Here is a 14,360-nt window from a genome sequence, read left to right as displayed (position 1 = left end):
CTTTGAATTCCATGCAAAAACATAGGAACAAGTAAGTCATGCACCTTTTATTGAACTTTTCTAAATCTAATTTAGATGGTCCGATTTAATTTTCTATTTCTTTTTCAAAAAATTAAAACATAATTTTTTATTTTGCCGTTGAAGCTGAATAGTTCAAAAAGTAAATATGTACATCCGCACGCTTTTCTCCCAAAATGTAGAGAACATGCCCGTCATATCACAGGCTTCTCTGTGAGACCTTATACTTAGGAGCGTTTGTTATAAAAACACCATCGGCTTCTACATCTGACCACATACTTTCATTATCTGGCTTCAGTACATATACAGAGGGCTTCGGGTTTTGATCTGCTGTTGCAAATATTGAGGAGGAGGGGGAGGAGGAGACAAGGGTATAATTTCATCATCAAAACATACACAGGCTTCATTAATCTGCTAGCTAGCTAGCTTGAGCGTCTCTCTCGTTCTTTCTCACCATAAATGTCAAAAGGTCTGAACCCATCATCGAACGGGACGTCGTTTATATTGGCTTTTGTTATCTATTCTCTCTCCGTCCCGTTGCTGGATTTTGATACCATTCCGGAGGAGTTCACTCTTTCTGTCACCAAGTTTCGCAAAAGGTTTGTTCACTCAAGCTTTAGTAATTAATATTCTTAAACTATTGCTATCACATTGTTATAAAGCATTTCGGCAAACATGGATAGTTTCGTTGTAGTCTCTAATAATAAACAACCGATCGACTCCTAAGAATTGTGTTAAAGTTTTCTCACCTACTTTATTCTGTCATTTCATGATCCAATATCATGTTAAATACCTCAAAGGGAACTAACTTGATGTCATCATCAATTCTTGAAGGAAAAAATTGTTTTATTTTGGATATGGAGATAATTAGTTACTGTGTATTTATGATGGAACTATAGATCCATGATCTTTTTGCCAAGGCCGTTGCTCATTTTATATGCAGAGGTGTTTTCATATAATTTGCTAGTTTCTGTGGATTTTCTTGTACTTTTTCTGCAGATTTGGAGCTAGATTTAAAGGTTTTGCACTTTTTTTCTTAGGGTACGTGGACTTGTATATTTAGGGACTTGACTTTTCATACGTGACTGTCCAGATTTTTTATGTGGATTTTTATTGTTTTTCCTATTTTTTTGTGGATATTTCTTTTCTCAATATAGAGGCTTTTACGTCTTTGGTAGGGCCCAACAAATAGTCAGGTCTTTATTGCATGTATTGCATAGTTTAGACAAGTAACTTGGTGGACAATATAATTAGATTTAGAAGTAAAAGGGAGCTTTCCCTCACCGATGAGACCATTTTATACCAATTTTTTCTTTCATAAGTAAAATTTCAAAAGCAAAAGAATTTTTTGTTGTTGTTAAAATTATATATTAAAACTTTAGGTGAAAATTTCCAAGCAAGTGTGTGGGGGTATAAGTAGTCCTTAAATTATTAGACTACATTAATTTAATCTCCGAACACTAAATGTTAGTTTAGTCCTCTTTCTTTGAAGTTTCACCACACAATTCTAAATGTGATATACATGTCAGATGATGAGAAAACTTGAAAGGGACAAGGGGGGGAAAACCCCACTCTCACTAATGCCAATGTTTTATTAGGCAGATGCCAACCCTATTGTTTTGTGGCACAGAATCTCCTATTCTATTTGACAAGAGTTTTAACACTTCATCTCTTCCTCACTCACACCATTATTCTTTTCCCAATTTGCCACTCGCTCTCTTGTCTTTTCCATTATAATCCTAAAGCTTTCCTTCTCTCTCTACCTCTTTATCAATCATAAAGCCAATTTGAAAATGATACCTCTACATGTCTTTTACCTTCATCTTTCCTATATATTGCATGCTATCATGGTACACTTATCAACCTTATTCTTCATTCTTCTTCTCCTCTATCTTTCATTTCTATACTCTATTCCCTGCTTCTTGTAAGTGTTTTGTATTTTTCAGTACTCCACTACTTCCTCATTTCCATCATATCTTTAGACTTAATTGTTCAATATTTTTACTTAACCTCTCTATTCTTATATTCTTTCCCGCCCTTTTTGATTGTGTAGCATCATGTCATTTTTTTCAAGGATTTTTTGTAGGCTAAAATATTGAGAAATGGCCTGTTCTGAATCAGCTTCTTTTCCTTGTTTTTGGGTCAGTTATTAGTTTAAAGCAGAGTTTGTTCAAATATTGCAGATGGAACCAGAATTGGCCCCTCCATGCTCTGCCAGCTCCATTGAAGTTGCTGAACTCGAGGTTAGCAATTTCTGTTGTTTTAAGGTCAATTCAATACATCGATAGGAGATTCCACTATCCACTCTATATGACAAAACTCACACGTCAGAATGGTTGGAATTGTAGTTTCAATTTGCTTCTTAGTGATGGCGATGGAAGAGGTTCTGGTAGTGGGTAGTAGATATGCTATAATACAACAAAAAGCATTTATTCCGATCATCTATAGCCATTACATTTCCTATTTCATTTTCTATAAAAATTTAATTTTTATGTGGAATCATATCATACACTGAATCGTCAGGTCAAAGGACTCTAAATGATTTGCTTTCCTTTTGAGTGAAATCACTTTTGTCGATACAAAATATCAAGTTCCACACCTGTGTGTAGGAAAAATATACAAGTATTCAGTGGAATGATAGCTAGAAAATTTTGAATGAATCTCATAATGACTTGTGTGTTAAAATTTTTAGCAATCATTTCACAGAATATTTATAACTTTGAATCTGAAGTTGTTGTAATTATATTTTTATTGTTGTCTGGTCATTTAAATGGCTCCTGGGACTTAAGGAAGACTTATTTTACGTATATAATAATTGAAGTCTAACAAGTGACTTATTACCCAAAAAATTCATGGCAAAAAGTAACTGTTTATGTATATAATATGATCCTAATTTTATCCTCTAAAGTACCATGCATTCATTTTATATGCAAGAAATTTTCACAATGTGATTCTTTTATTTTATATAATTTGTTGCAGCAAAATCAAGAGGCAAGACAAGAAAATGATGGCTGCAGGGACCAGTCTTCTGGGGGAGAAAGTTGCAAAATTGTTGAGAGGAGTGCAGGAGGGTGGAAAATTGCAAGCATCTTGCTAGGTACTAATCAAAACCAATGATCATTACATCTTCCAAATTTCAAGAACTACAAGCCAGAAAATGATGAAAATTTTGCTGCTTATGTAGCTGCCTCTTTCATTTTTTTAATCAGCCTTTTTCTGCTCTGCTCTTACCCATTTATTTGCACACAATTTCTTTGAAAGTTTTTTTTTTCATCATTTTGTTCAATGCAGTGAATCAGGCACTAGCAACACTAGCTTTCTTTGGAGTTGGAGTGAACTTGGTCTTGTTTTTGACCAGAGTTCTAGGTCAAAATAATGCTGAAGCTGCCAATAATGTCAGCAAGTGGACTGGAACAGTTTACATGTTCTCACTGATTGGGGCTTTCCTTAGTGATTCTTACTGGGGTCGGTTCTTAACCTGCTCAATCTTTCAGCTTATCTTCGTTCTGGTAATATATCAATCAACTTTTTGTAACCTTAAATTAACCAAATCCTGGAACTACCTAATTGCTAACAAGCTTCATGTCTGTCTGAATTCTGGTGTTTAATAGGGATTGGGGCTATTGTCTTTATCATCATGGCTTTTCTTGATCAAACCAGTTGGCTGTGGTGCTGAAGAAAAACCTTGTCTTCCTCCATCCTCGATGGGAGTTAGCACCTTCTACTTGTCCATATATCTAGTGGCATTTGGCTATGGAGGGCACCAACCTACCTTAGCTACATTTGGCGCTGACCAGTATGATGAGAAAAATCCTAAACAGAAGAAGTCAAAGGAAGCTTTCTTCTGTTACTTTTACTTTGCCCTCAATGTTGGGTCCTTGTTCTCCAACACTGTATTAGTGTACTTTGAGGATTCAGGACACTGGACTCTGGGTTTTGTGGTTTCCCTGGCATCTGCTGTCATAGCTTTTTTGTCATACTTGGTGGGAACTCCTTGGTATAGGTATGTGAAGGCAAGTGGTAACCCAGTGGTGAGAGTTGCTCAGGTGTTTATGGCTGCTTATAGGAAGTGTGGTATTGATTCATCAAAGGCTGAAGAACTTTATGAGGTTGAAGGTCCAGGATCTGCTATAAAAGGGAGCAGGAAGATTCTGCACACCCATGAATTCAAGTTAGTCTTTGAAATTTGGTAGCAAATTATGCAATAATCCTTGTCCCCTTCTATAGACATTCTGATAAAACCAAGCAAGATTGGTACTGTTATAATTTTCTGTCAAAAAATAACTTAACTGATTTCAAGATTATGATCCAAGACCTAAAGAAGCATAGAAAGTACAGCTATATAATGGTGAATATGCTGGAAGTTCCCTTTATTTATGGCCATTTGATTTTTATATGCGAAGTGGGTCACATATAGCTCTAGAATCCTGGTTTTGCTATTTGTAGTTCTATTATTAGATGTTTCAAGTTTGTGAACAGCGTACATATTTAGTTATCATACATTTATCAAGATTGCAAATAAGCAACTAGCTCCTCCATTAACATCAGTCATAATGTTTTAGATTGATATGAGCTCTGTAACTAATAGAGAAACTAATGTTATTAATTTATGTTCGTTAGATTCTTGGACAAGGCCGCAACAGTCACAGAGGAAGATGTGAATAGGCCAATGAATCCATGGAGGCTTTGCACTGTAACTCAAGTTGAAGAAGCCAAATGTGTTCTGAGAATGTTACCAGTTTGGCTCTGCACTATAATTTACTCTGTTGTGTTCACCCAAATGGCTTCTCTTTTTGTCGAACAAGGCGATGTCATGAACTCCTACATTGGAGATTTTCACATACCAGCAGCCAGCATGTCTCTTTTTGATATCTGTAGTGTTCTAGTATGCACTGGAATCTATCGCCAGATCCTTGTTCCATTAGCTGGAAGACTAAGTGGTAAACCTAAGGGACTATCCGAGCTTCAACGAATGGGGATTGGCATAATTATTGGAATGCTAGCCATGATTGCAGCTGGTACCACTGAGATTATGAGGCTGAGACATGTCACTCCTGGGAAGAAGATCAGTTCCATGAGCATATTTTGGCAGATTCCACAGTATGTCCTGGTTGGTGCTTCAGAGGTTTTCATGTATGTTGGTCAATTGGATTTCTTTAATGGGCAAGCCCCAGATGGAATAAAGAGTTTTGGGAGTTCACTGTGCATGGCTTCAATCTCTCTTGGCAACTTTGTGAGCAGCATGCTGGTGAACATGGTGATGGCAATCACAGCAGGAGGCGACAACCCTGGGTGGATTCCAAATAACTTGAATGAAGGACACATGGATAGGTTCTTCTTCCTCATTGCAATTCTTTCTGCTGTTGATTTTGCTATTTACTTGTTCTGTGCCAAGTGGTACAAGGGCATCAATGTTTCTGAAAATGAAGAAGGAAGTATTGAGCTCGTGGGCCAAGAGGATGGTGATGATAAGGTGATCAGCAGAGTTTGATGTGATTCAAATGTTTTGAAAATTATTATTCTTTTTTATATTTGTGTTGCAACTTGCAAGTTTCAAGGTTGGACTTTTAAAGGACGAGCCCTTTTCTCAAAAGTAGAAAGCATGACCATCTCAACTTTTCAATATAGTTGGTGGGGTGATTGCTTTCATCCTGTTCATTATTTGGAAAAACTTGGTAGAATACTGCTGAATTGGTTTGGCCATTTGGTTTTTATTCCCTGTAAATGCTCTGAGAATGTTAAAAATGAGAATAAATTAATATCCAATATCTCATTTCTCTCACTTCTGCATTCAACTTTTGAGCTATTGATGTTTAATGCAGCTGAAAGACTAACTTATAAAATGACACAAAACCTGTACTGGATCAATATATAAACATCTATTTAAGGTTAATTTGACCAGAACCGTGTTAGATATGAAAGAAACTGCATGTATCGTCGACGACTACATTAGCACAAAAATTATGGTTGTTTTCTAAAGTACAAGTACTATTTTCCGAACAGTATATGAAGAATCATCCTCGATATTTCCGCATCAGTTATATTATCACCACAAACTCCATGGAAAAGACTCCTCAGCATTATTTCTATCTAAAGAAAAGAAGCAAATACGAGAATATCTGAGGCAATGATCATTGAGATTAAAGTTGACGAGTTTCTCAAAAATTTAACCATTAGAGCAAGAATCCCTGTTACAAATATCATACTTATCGCAGAGGATAGATGCCAATCATCATCAACGCGGACTTGCGAAGAAAGTTGGGCTTCAAATTTTATACAGTTGAAAAGATTAAAAAATTCTAGTCTTAATGAAAATAACAGAAATTTTAAATAAATGAAAGTGCACAAAGCCCGGACCCAATAAACTCATCTTTTCACGGCGGGATTGAAGGCCACTGAAAGCCACGCAGATTCGCATGCATTAGTACAAATAATTAATCATTAGGTTAGTGAAGTTCGAAGGAAAGCACACCTCTGGGAGAAGAGGGCTTACAGATGAGCCGCCTCTCGGATATGATACATGTCAAATAAATGTAAGCGATGTCAGGCAGGGACAAGGTTGGTGTGCCAGATTGACAGATGGATAGTCAGTCCAACCCCATGTCAACGTTGGACTGAAAGAAGCATCCATATCAAAATCAAAATCGAGGGACCCAGAGCACCTACTTTTTAGGGATACATATACTAGCCTGATTTTTATCGCCATATTCATGTTGGAAAATGGAGATGCTTTCGTTATCATATTAAATCTGACTCTGCTAGTTTAACCTGCAGTTAGATGCTAACAGTACTCTGTTTTATCCTCCTCACTGCCACTGTGCAACTTATTACACGCCCCCCCCAAAAAAAAAAAAAACTAAATTCCGGGTCTCATGAGGTTGAGATTGATCGCATGTATAGTTTATGGATAATATTAACTTGAATCATACGTCTTGTTAAAGCAACCGGCCAATTAACCAAAAAAAAAAAAAAGAGTCGAATCAGTGAGAAAGTTTGGCAATAAAAATCATTTTTGAAATCCATGCTTAGGTGTTTAAACGTGAATCCCATATGAAATTAGTTATTTTCTCAATTCCATTTATAGGTCAAACTTCAATATTTATAACCAAAATTTAGTTTTTAATATGTGGCTAGGATCTGTGGGTAATTTTTTTTTTTTATTTGAGACGTGTATGTAATCTTCCTTAAAGTTAAATAATTCATAAATTATTTTCAATGTATGTTTAATAACATGATGCAGAGTAATAATTGAAATTACAGGAAGCAAGATATAATTTGTGAATTATCTTTGATGTTCTCGTGAGAACCTTCTAAATAAATATATACTCCAAACGAACCTGTCATGTCATTTCAATTCTCATTCCTTGCTATTCGATCTCTTGCTGCCCATACATATCCGAATCCTAGCCTACAGCTGGGGGAATCAATAGCCAAAACAATTAGTAAGTAATTTATCAGAGCCACGTCACGAGCATAGGATTATTAGGTTAAAATTTTGAGAGATAGGCCTGAAGCTGAATCATAAAATGAAACTCGCTTGAGTTCACATCGCGGTTGAATATTTGACAGGAAGAAAGACCAAACGTCATCTGATTGGGCAAAATAAGTACAAAGGACAAATGAAAAAGATAGAACACCGCAGAATCTAATCCTTATTTAATCCCCATGGAACATAGAAATTGTGGTGAGTTTATCTGACTGCTGTTATAAGGACAAAATCCTAGCGACGGGTCTCACGTGACTGGTTCATGTAACCTTTCTCCAAAAGTGCAGCAACCCTTAGAAAATGTTTCACACATCTTACTCCTAAAGTTGCTCCCTTGAGGAGAAGCATGCATGTGCTGTAATTCTTTTTATCGATGGTCTGGAGACAGAACCAGCATTCGCAGTAAGTTCACGAACCATTGCACTTGCTAGCTTGATCTGATCAAAGCTTCCCCCTAGCTCAATGTTTTTGAGGTTTGGATCAGAATCTTGATCTCTGATAGAAAGTCTGGCTAAGAGCTGATTTCAATGTTCCCAATGATGGCTCCAGCAAAGGAAGCCTTAACACTAACCTTGGCAGTAAATGTAATCGTATGCACATACCTTGCTTAACAGGCCAATAAAAATGACGATGTGAATATACCACAGAAAGGATAGACACATTAATATTTGTCTTAAGGGCCTTAAAAAGCAAATCCATACTTCAGTCAGCATAATCGAAGATGCTCTCGTTCTTTTTTTTTTTTTTAAAAGCAAAGCTCTCGTTCAGGTTTACCAAGAATGCTTGCCCTTGAAAGCTGTTGTCTGGCCTTTTATTTTACATAATCAATTTGATTTTGAAAAATCATCGGAGAAAATTAAAGATTCACAGCATATGAAGACATATTCCTCTTGTTTGAAAGAATAACCATAGCAAAAAGACATCAAAGCAGAGAGCTAGCCTGAGTTTCTTTAGAATAATCAGTATATTCAATCATTGTACTATTTTGAGCTACCATATACTGGCATCAAAAGAGAAATGCATCCAAATAAAGCAGAGTCAGGATAAGTCAACGCAATCTACTCATAAATCTACCAGCGTCTTGTTAGAAGCCCAGGGTGTTTTAATATTTTTCCTTTGTGTTGCTGTTACAGCCATTGGCTGTTGTGAAGTGTTCCCTAAAAATTGATCCCATTTGTGTTTTATCATCCTAAACAAATCCCCAAACTGGACTAAATGATAAAATTAACATATTCAGCAGCAATTCTGGATTCAAGTAAAATCACCAACAAACGCTTGCAACATACTAAAGACATGTCAACTGCAAAGCAGATGAAAAGAAAACAATATGATTTAAGCAGATGAAATATTATTTTTTTCAATCATATAAAGAACTTTTTGTAACCGATGCAAATTCAAGATTTCCAAGCATAAACCAGCATCAGGTAAATCAAGAGCATCCAACTATCAGCAAAATTTTGTTCTGTTCTACTCACAGGATAATTCTTGAGCGCAGCATAGCACAAGTCATCCCACCAATCCGCATCAGATATCTTGCAAAGATTGCAGACAATATTGTCTGCAACCAATACAAGAAAGCAAAGATTTGCAACCCAAAGAACTTGTTTCAATTTTACTATAGCCCGGCATTTGTATGACTTTGATTTGCTTCCTAAACCAGTTGTAAAGGACTCCATTTCTGATGCAGAGCATCACTTAAGTCCCCTCTCACATAAAATTTCATTGTCGAATATTCATTTCTTCTCACCAATAAAGCAATATTAAATCATCTAGTTTAAATCATAGTATTGTATTTTGATATTTGCCCATCATCACTGGTCTCGCACAATAAGATCTAACATCGAACATATTATGTTCAAGAAGCAAAAATAAAATTCAACCCAATTCAATGTTACTGTATGGTGAAGGATTTCGAATCGCAGACCTACCTACTTTAATTGACCAATATTTCCCTGAAAAGAAGAAGAAGTAGATATTGTCGTCATTTATTTCATATATCTGTTAATAACAAAAACAGGGAAAGGAAATAGGCCCCACTCGATTACTCCGAAAGACAAAAGACAAAGCTTAGACAATAAATTAAACATTTGATATAATTTCCTCTTGCATCCAGAAAGACATTGGATAAAAAAATTCATAGCTGGAAGAAAAAACACGGCAATGGATAGGCATTAAGTAAAGGCAAATTCAGGCCTTCCCCTCTTGCGAGCTCCTGCAACGTCCTTGGCAACATGTATAGCGTTAGCATTTAGCAGCTACATCAAGGAAAGCAGGAGAAGAATACAATCGTAGAGTCCAGATGATAAAAAAGGCCTGGTGCCATGGAAGACCACCGAAACCAAACAGAGCTTCGATTTTCTCATGCCGAACACTTTTTTTTTAAAAAAAAAAAAAAAAAAGCACGTGCGCGGAGCGATCGGTATCCACCGGCGGTAGCCGGTAGGACTGGGAAAGTCGGAGGATAGCACCGGGATCTGACACCAGGATGTGCGCGATGCGCACGTGACGTCTTAACTTCAAAAAATAAACCCTCTACATTTTTTTTAATTAAACTCTCTCCATTAATTTAAAAATATAAAATATTTTTCATCAAATCTCATTTTTAATAAAATAATTACTTATTTTTAAATTTAATCTATTTTTTATATTTATTTTTATTTATTAAAATATTTTATTTTAAAATAAATATAAAGTGATTCTTACAATAGGAGCATTTTAAAAAAAATAATGATTACATCTTAAAAGATTAAAAATATTTTTATTTTTTTTATTATAAATCTTAAAAAAATAAAGGGAGTAAGTTTTTTGATATTTTTTACATAGATTAAAAAATTTAATTAAGATAATAAAATATTAACTATGTTGTTATTGTCTTTAAAATCTAATAAATATTTTAAAAAATTGAAATAAATAATAGTATGTTATGAAAAAAATTTCAGTAACGCTTTAAACTTTCAAAAAGACATATAAAATGAAATAATTTTTTTTCTGAAAAACATATATCATAAAATGGAAGGAATTTAATTCTTATAATCATTATTTTTTAAAAATTAATTTGATTTGAAATAAAAATATAATAATAGATTAGTTCCTTCATGATATCCGATAAAAAAAATGTATAATGCTTAATCGTATAATTAAATACTATTCTTTTGTCAGTGGCTAAATTATATTGCATTTTAACTTTCTTGATATCATCAATATGTGGTATGTATCTCAAAATATCTCTCTGACGGATAAAGTATTACTCCTTTCATTAAAAAATATAAGGTATTTTTAACCAAATTTCATCTATTAATGAACTAGTTACATACTTTCAAACTAACCCTATCTTTTCATATTTACTCCTATTAAATACTCTACAATAAATATAAAGTCATTATTAATAGAGATACTCTTGAAAAAAGGCAATAATTACACCTCAAAAGACTAAAAATGTTTTGTATTTTTGAACACCCAATTTTCTCAAAAAATATCTTATATTTTAAACCTAAAGAGTATGATCTTTCCTTTATTTCAATCTTTTATCATTTTAGGTAAATAAAATTGTAAGCTCTTATTTACATAGAGTCTAAAATATATTACTTTATACTCATGAATAATACAATCATATAAATTTTATATTATATATTATTACAATTTTTATATCGAGCAATATTTTGTGTCTTTATTTTAAATAAAATTTGAGATAAGTTGAATTATTTATAGCTTATGAATAATTTAACTATCTGTGAACACTGTATTTTATCCCGATATTTTTTTAATTTAATAAAATTAATAATAAATAACAAAAATATATATAAATATAAAAATAAAATTCAATCTTTTTTAAAATTATATTTTTAAAAAAATAATAATTAATAAGATTTAATTTTATTTTAACTTAGATAATCTTTTATTAGTTAAGGCCTTATTTCTTTTAGTTCATTCAAAAATAACCAAAAATATATATAAATAAAAATAAAATTTAATCTTTTTTTGGATTATATTTTCAAGAAAATATAAAATATAAAAATAAAATTTAATCCTTCCAGGGATTATGTTTTTTTTAAAAAATAATCTTGCTTAAATTTTAAAAATTCTCTCAAATTATCTCAATCATTCAAAAATATTAGGAGTTAACTTTTAAAAGTTAAATTTTCTCCTTAAATTTCATCTTTCATTTAAAAAATATACGTGTGTGTGTGTGTGTTACTCTAAAAAAAAGAAATTGAAAAAAAAATACATAAGGCTTCACCACAGCCAAACAAAGAAAATTTCACACTTTGGTGCAGAAAGGAAGCAGAACCAGATAGCTACACAACTACACATGCAAGAGTGGAAGAATAAAAACCAGACATGACAAAAAAGAAAGGAAAGCAAAACACGCAGCAACATGCACACATAAAAATAGCACACATGAAACATGGAAAGAGAGCAGAAAGCAAAGCAACACACTCACGCAAGCAGAAAAATTGGAGAGCAAAAAAACATAGCAGAAGGAGCAACAAGCAGCCATTATGTGCACACATAGACTTTTGGCGGGCAAAGAGAAAGCACCAATGAAGAAAGAGCAGAACCCGACACGCCAGCTGATACACACAAGGAAAACATAAACACAGCCATGTAAGGAGGACGTGAGAACAGAGCCAGAAATGTAGAAAGAGAAGCAGAAGTATAGACGCATGCATGCACACAGCAGAGCAGGGTGAAAAAGGTGAAGCACGTAAGCTCTCTCCTCACACGCAAGCTCTTCCCTGTTTCTGCTTTAAAAGGGACAAAGAGAAGAGAGAGATGGGAGGAAATGAAAACAGAGAAAAGAAGAGATAGTACAGAGATGGTGAATGAGAGAGAGCACGGACGAGAATAAAAGCAAAGAATGAGGAAGGGGAATTGGATGATGAGAAACAGCAGAAAACTGAAGAATGAGAGAGCATAAAAAGAGGCCAACAGGGAGAGACGACGAGGAGAAAACTGAAAGAAAACAGAGCATGGGAAGCGAGAATGAATGAGAAAGAGATAGAGGTAGAAAATAAAGAGAAAAAACTAGTGAAGAAGAAGTAGAACAAAGCAGACGTAGAAAACCATATGAAGGACCGAAACTGGAGGAAGGAGAGAGCACGAGCACTGAAGGAAAACTGAAAAAAAAACAGAGCATAAAAGAGACCAAGGAAGAAAGAGAGAAACTGAGGAAGAGAGAGAGACACTAAGAAAAAGAGCCAGAAATGAGATCGAGAGAAAGAAGAGACCAAGATCAAGGGAGAGAACTTTGAAAGAGTTTTCTGGCAGGTATGATGTGTGTCTGACTCTCATTTTGTCTTCTGGGTCGAGAAAAGCTTTATTTTAAGCCATTCACCTATTGGGTTTAATTTTTTGAGTTCTTTGGTTAATGTGAATTTTGGTCAGACACCCATAAGTGCTGTTAGGTGATGGGTTCATGAGGAAAAGATGAGGGAAAATAATTTCAAATTGATTGGTAGATGTATAAGGGAAAGACCGAGAGAATAGAAAGAGATTGAGGGGGCTGGATAATCCGAAGAGATTTAGGAGAGCTTAGAGAGAGAGATTGTGAAACATTTATGGGATAGAACATAAGAGAACCAGGGAGGGCATCAAAGAATTTGGTGAAACTATCTCTCCCTGAGTCTACCTCTCCTCTTCTTGATAAGCACTTGGTAACGTGTTTTTTATCTTCACTTATGATTATGAAATTATCCTTTTTTTTTATGCCCTGTCAAGCTATATGGGCTATGATTAATTTTCATAAATTACAAAATGGAGACATTAAAGTGACTAGTTGCCTTATGTGTGATCTACCTTGCTTCCCTTTAAGTTTATGTCATTGTTGTTTTAAAGGAAGAATGTTGCTGCTTCATTTATTTATTTTTCTTCCTTTTGAATATCTCTAAAACATAAAGCCAATAATAAGATTATATGGCCAAAATAAAAAAGAGCATGTGAAAATATTATTGATAATTTGTGAGGTTGATTATGATTTGGAGTTGTGTCTATCGTGATTATGATCTCGCTAAAAGTGTGTGCCAAATCTGATTTTTTTAGAACATATCCTCAAATCAAAAGAATAGTGAATTATCAAATTAATTTATTCTTTCCATTGCCTTTATTGCATAAATTGTTTAACCAACCATAATATTATGCATCGATTGCAAATGTAAATATTTCGATTATCTATTGTCGTGTGAGATTCTAAGAATCTTCATAGGCATTTAAAATGATTTCATACCGTAAAAATCAATAAAGTTTTATAGGTATGAGGATCAATCTTGTAGGTATTTATATGGGTTTCGAAGGCCCATTATTAAAATTAATTTTTTTATAATAAATATTTATGCCTCACGTGAGATTTCAAAAATTTTGTAGAAAATAATTAATTACTTATCGTATAGAATAATAAATCCTCACAGATATCGTGATTCACAATTTGTATGGTAAATACATAAATGAATTTTTGTAAATAAAATAATAACATTGTTTTATAATAATTAACTAAATTAATAAATTTAAATTATAATTGTATTGTTTAATTAGATCTTTTGATCACGTGAGATTTTTGAAACTTCGTAAACCTTTAAGATAATCTATACTACTACCGCGTGAGTCATAAGGTTTCGCAGGTATAACGATTAATATTTTTATATTTAAAATATGCGTTATATAATTACATATTAAAATATATTTAAAGTAATATTATTTAATCTTTTTATTGTGAGAGACTTTAAATCTTTACAAATATTTAAGATAATCATATTGTCGTATAAGCTAATAAGGCTTTGCAGGTATGATAATTAAATTTTTTAAAAACATGTGTTTACATGCTTAAATAAATTATTACTAACACTTAAAAATATAAATAAAT

General features: G+C 33.6%; 1 protein-coding gene across 2 annotated transcripts; it reads left to right on the top strand.

Moving 5' to 3' along the window:
• Nucleotides 1-599: 599 nt before the first annotated feature.
• LOC129308274 (protein NRT1/ PTR FAMILY 7.1-like) lies at nucleotides 600-5,800 on the top strand. Of its 2 annotated transcripts, none has more exons than XM_054949344.1 (6): nucleotides 600-617; nucleotides 2,202-2,261; nucleotides 2,998-3,115; nucleotides 3,310-3,527; nucleotides 3,630-4,189; nucleotides 4,639-5,800. In XM_054949344.1, the coding sequence occupies exons 2-6, from the start codon at nucleotides 2,202-2,204 to the stop codon at nucleotides 5,507-5,509; spliced, it is 1,827 nt and encodes a 608-aa protein (XP_054805319.1). In that variant the 5' UTR covers nucleotides 600-617; the 3' UTR covers nucleotides 5,510-5,800. The 2 variants fall into 2 exon arrangements, with proteins under 2 accessions (XP_054805319.1, XP_054805318.1); XM_054949343.1 differs by lacking the exon at nucleotides 600-617 and adding an exon at nucleotides 1,878-1,942.
• The last annotated feature ends 8,560 nt before the right edge of the window (nucleotides 5,801-14,360 follow it).

Source organism: Prosopis cineraria, unplaced genomic scaffold (genome assembly GCF_029017545.1).
Source record: "Prosopis cineraria cultivar Desert tree isolate PC_DT_omini unplaced genomic scaffold, ASM2901754v1 PC4, whole genome shotgun sequence".
Lineage (NCBI taxonomy): Eukaryota > Viridiplantae > Streptophyta > Magnoliopsida > Fabales > Fabaceae > Prosopis > Prosopis cineraria.
This window is presented reverse-complemented; position numbering and strand designations above follow the sequence as displayed.

Bases quoted from the DNA above. Each gene is read 5' to 3' on its own strand.
- LOC129308274 (XM_054949344.1), top strand. From the start codon at position 2,202: ATGGAACCAGAATTGGCCCCTCCATGCTCTGCCAGCTCCATTGAAGTT. The intron at 3,116-3,309 runs GTACTAATCAAA...TGTTCAATGCAG, and splicing joins AATTGCAAGCATCTTGCTAG to TGAATCAGGCACTAGCAACA. The intron at 4,190-4,638 runs GTTAGTCTTTGA...TATGTTCGTTAG, and splicing joins CTGCACACCCATGAATTCAA to ATTCTTGGACAAGGCCGCAA.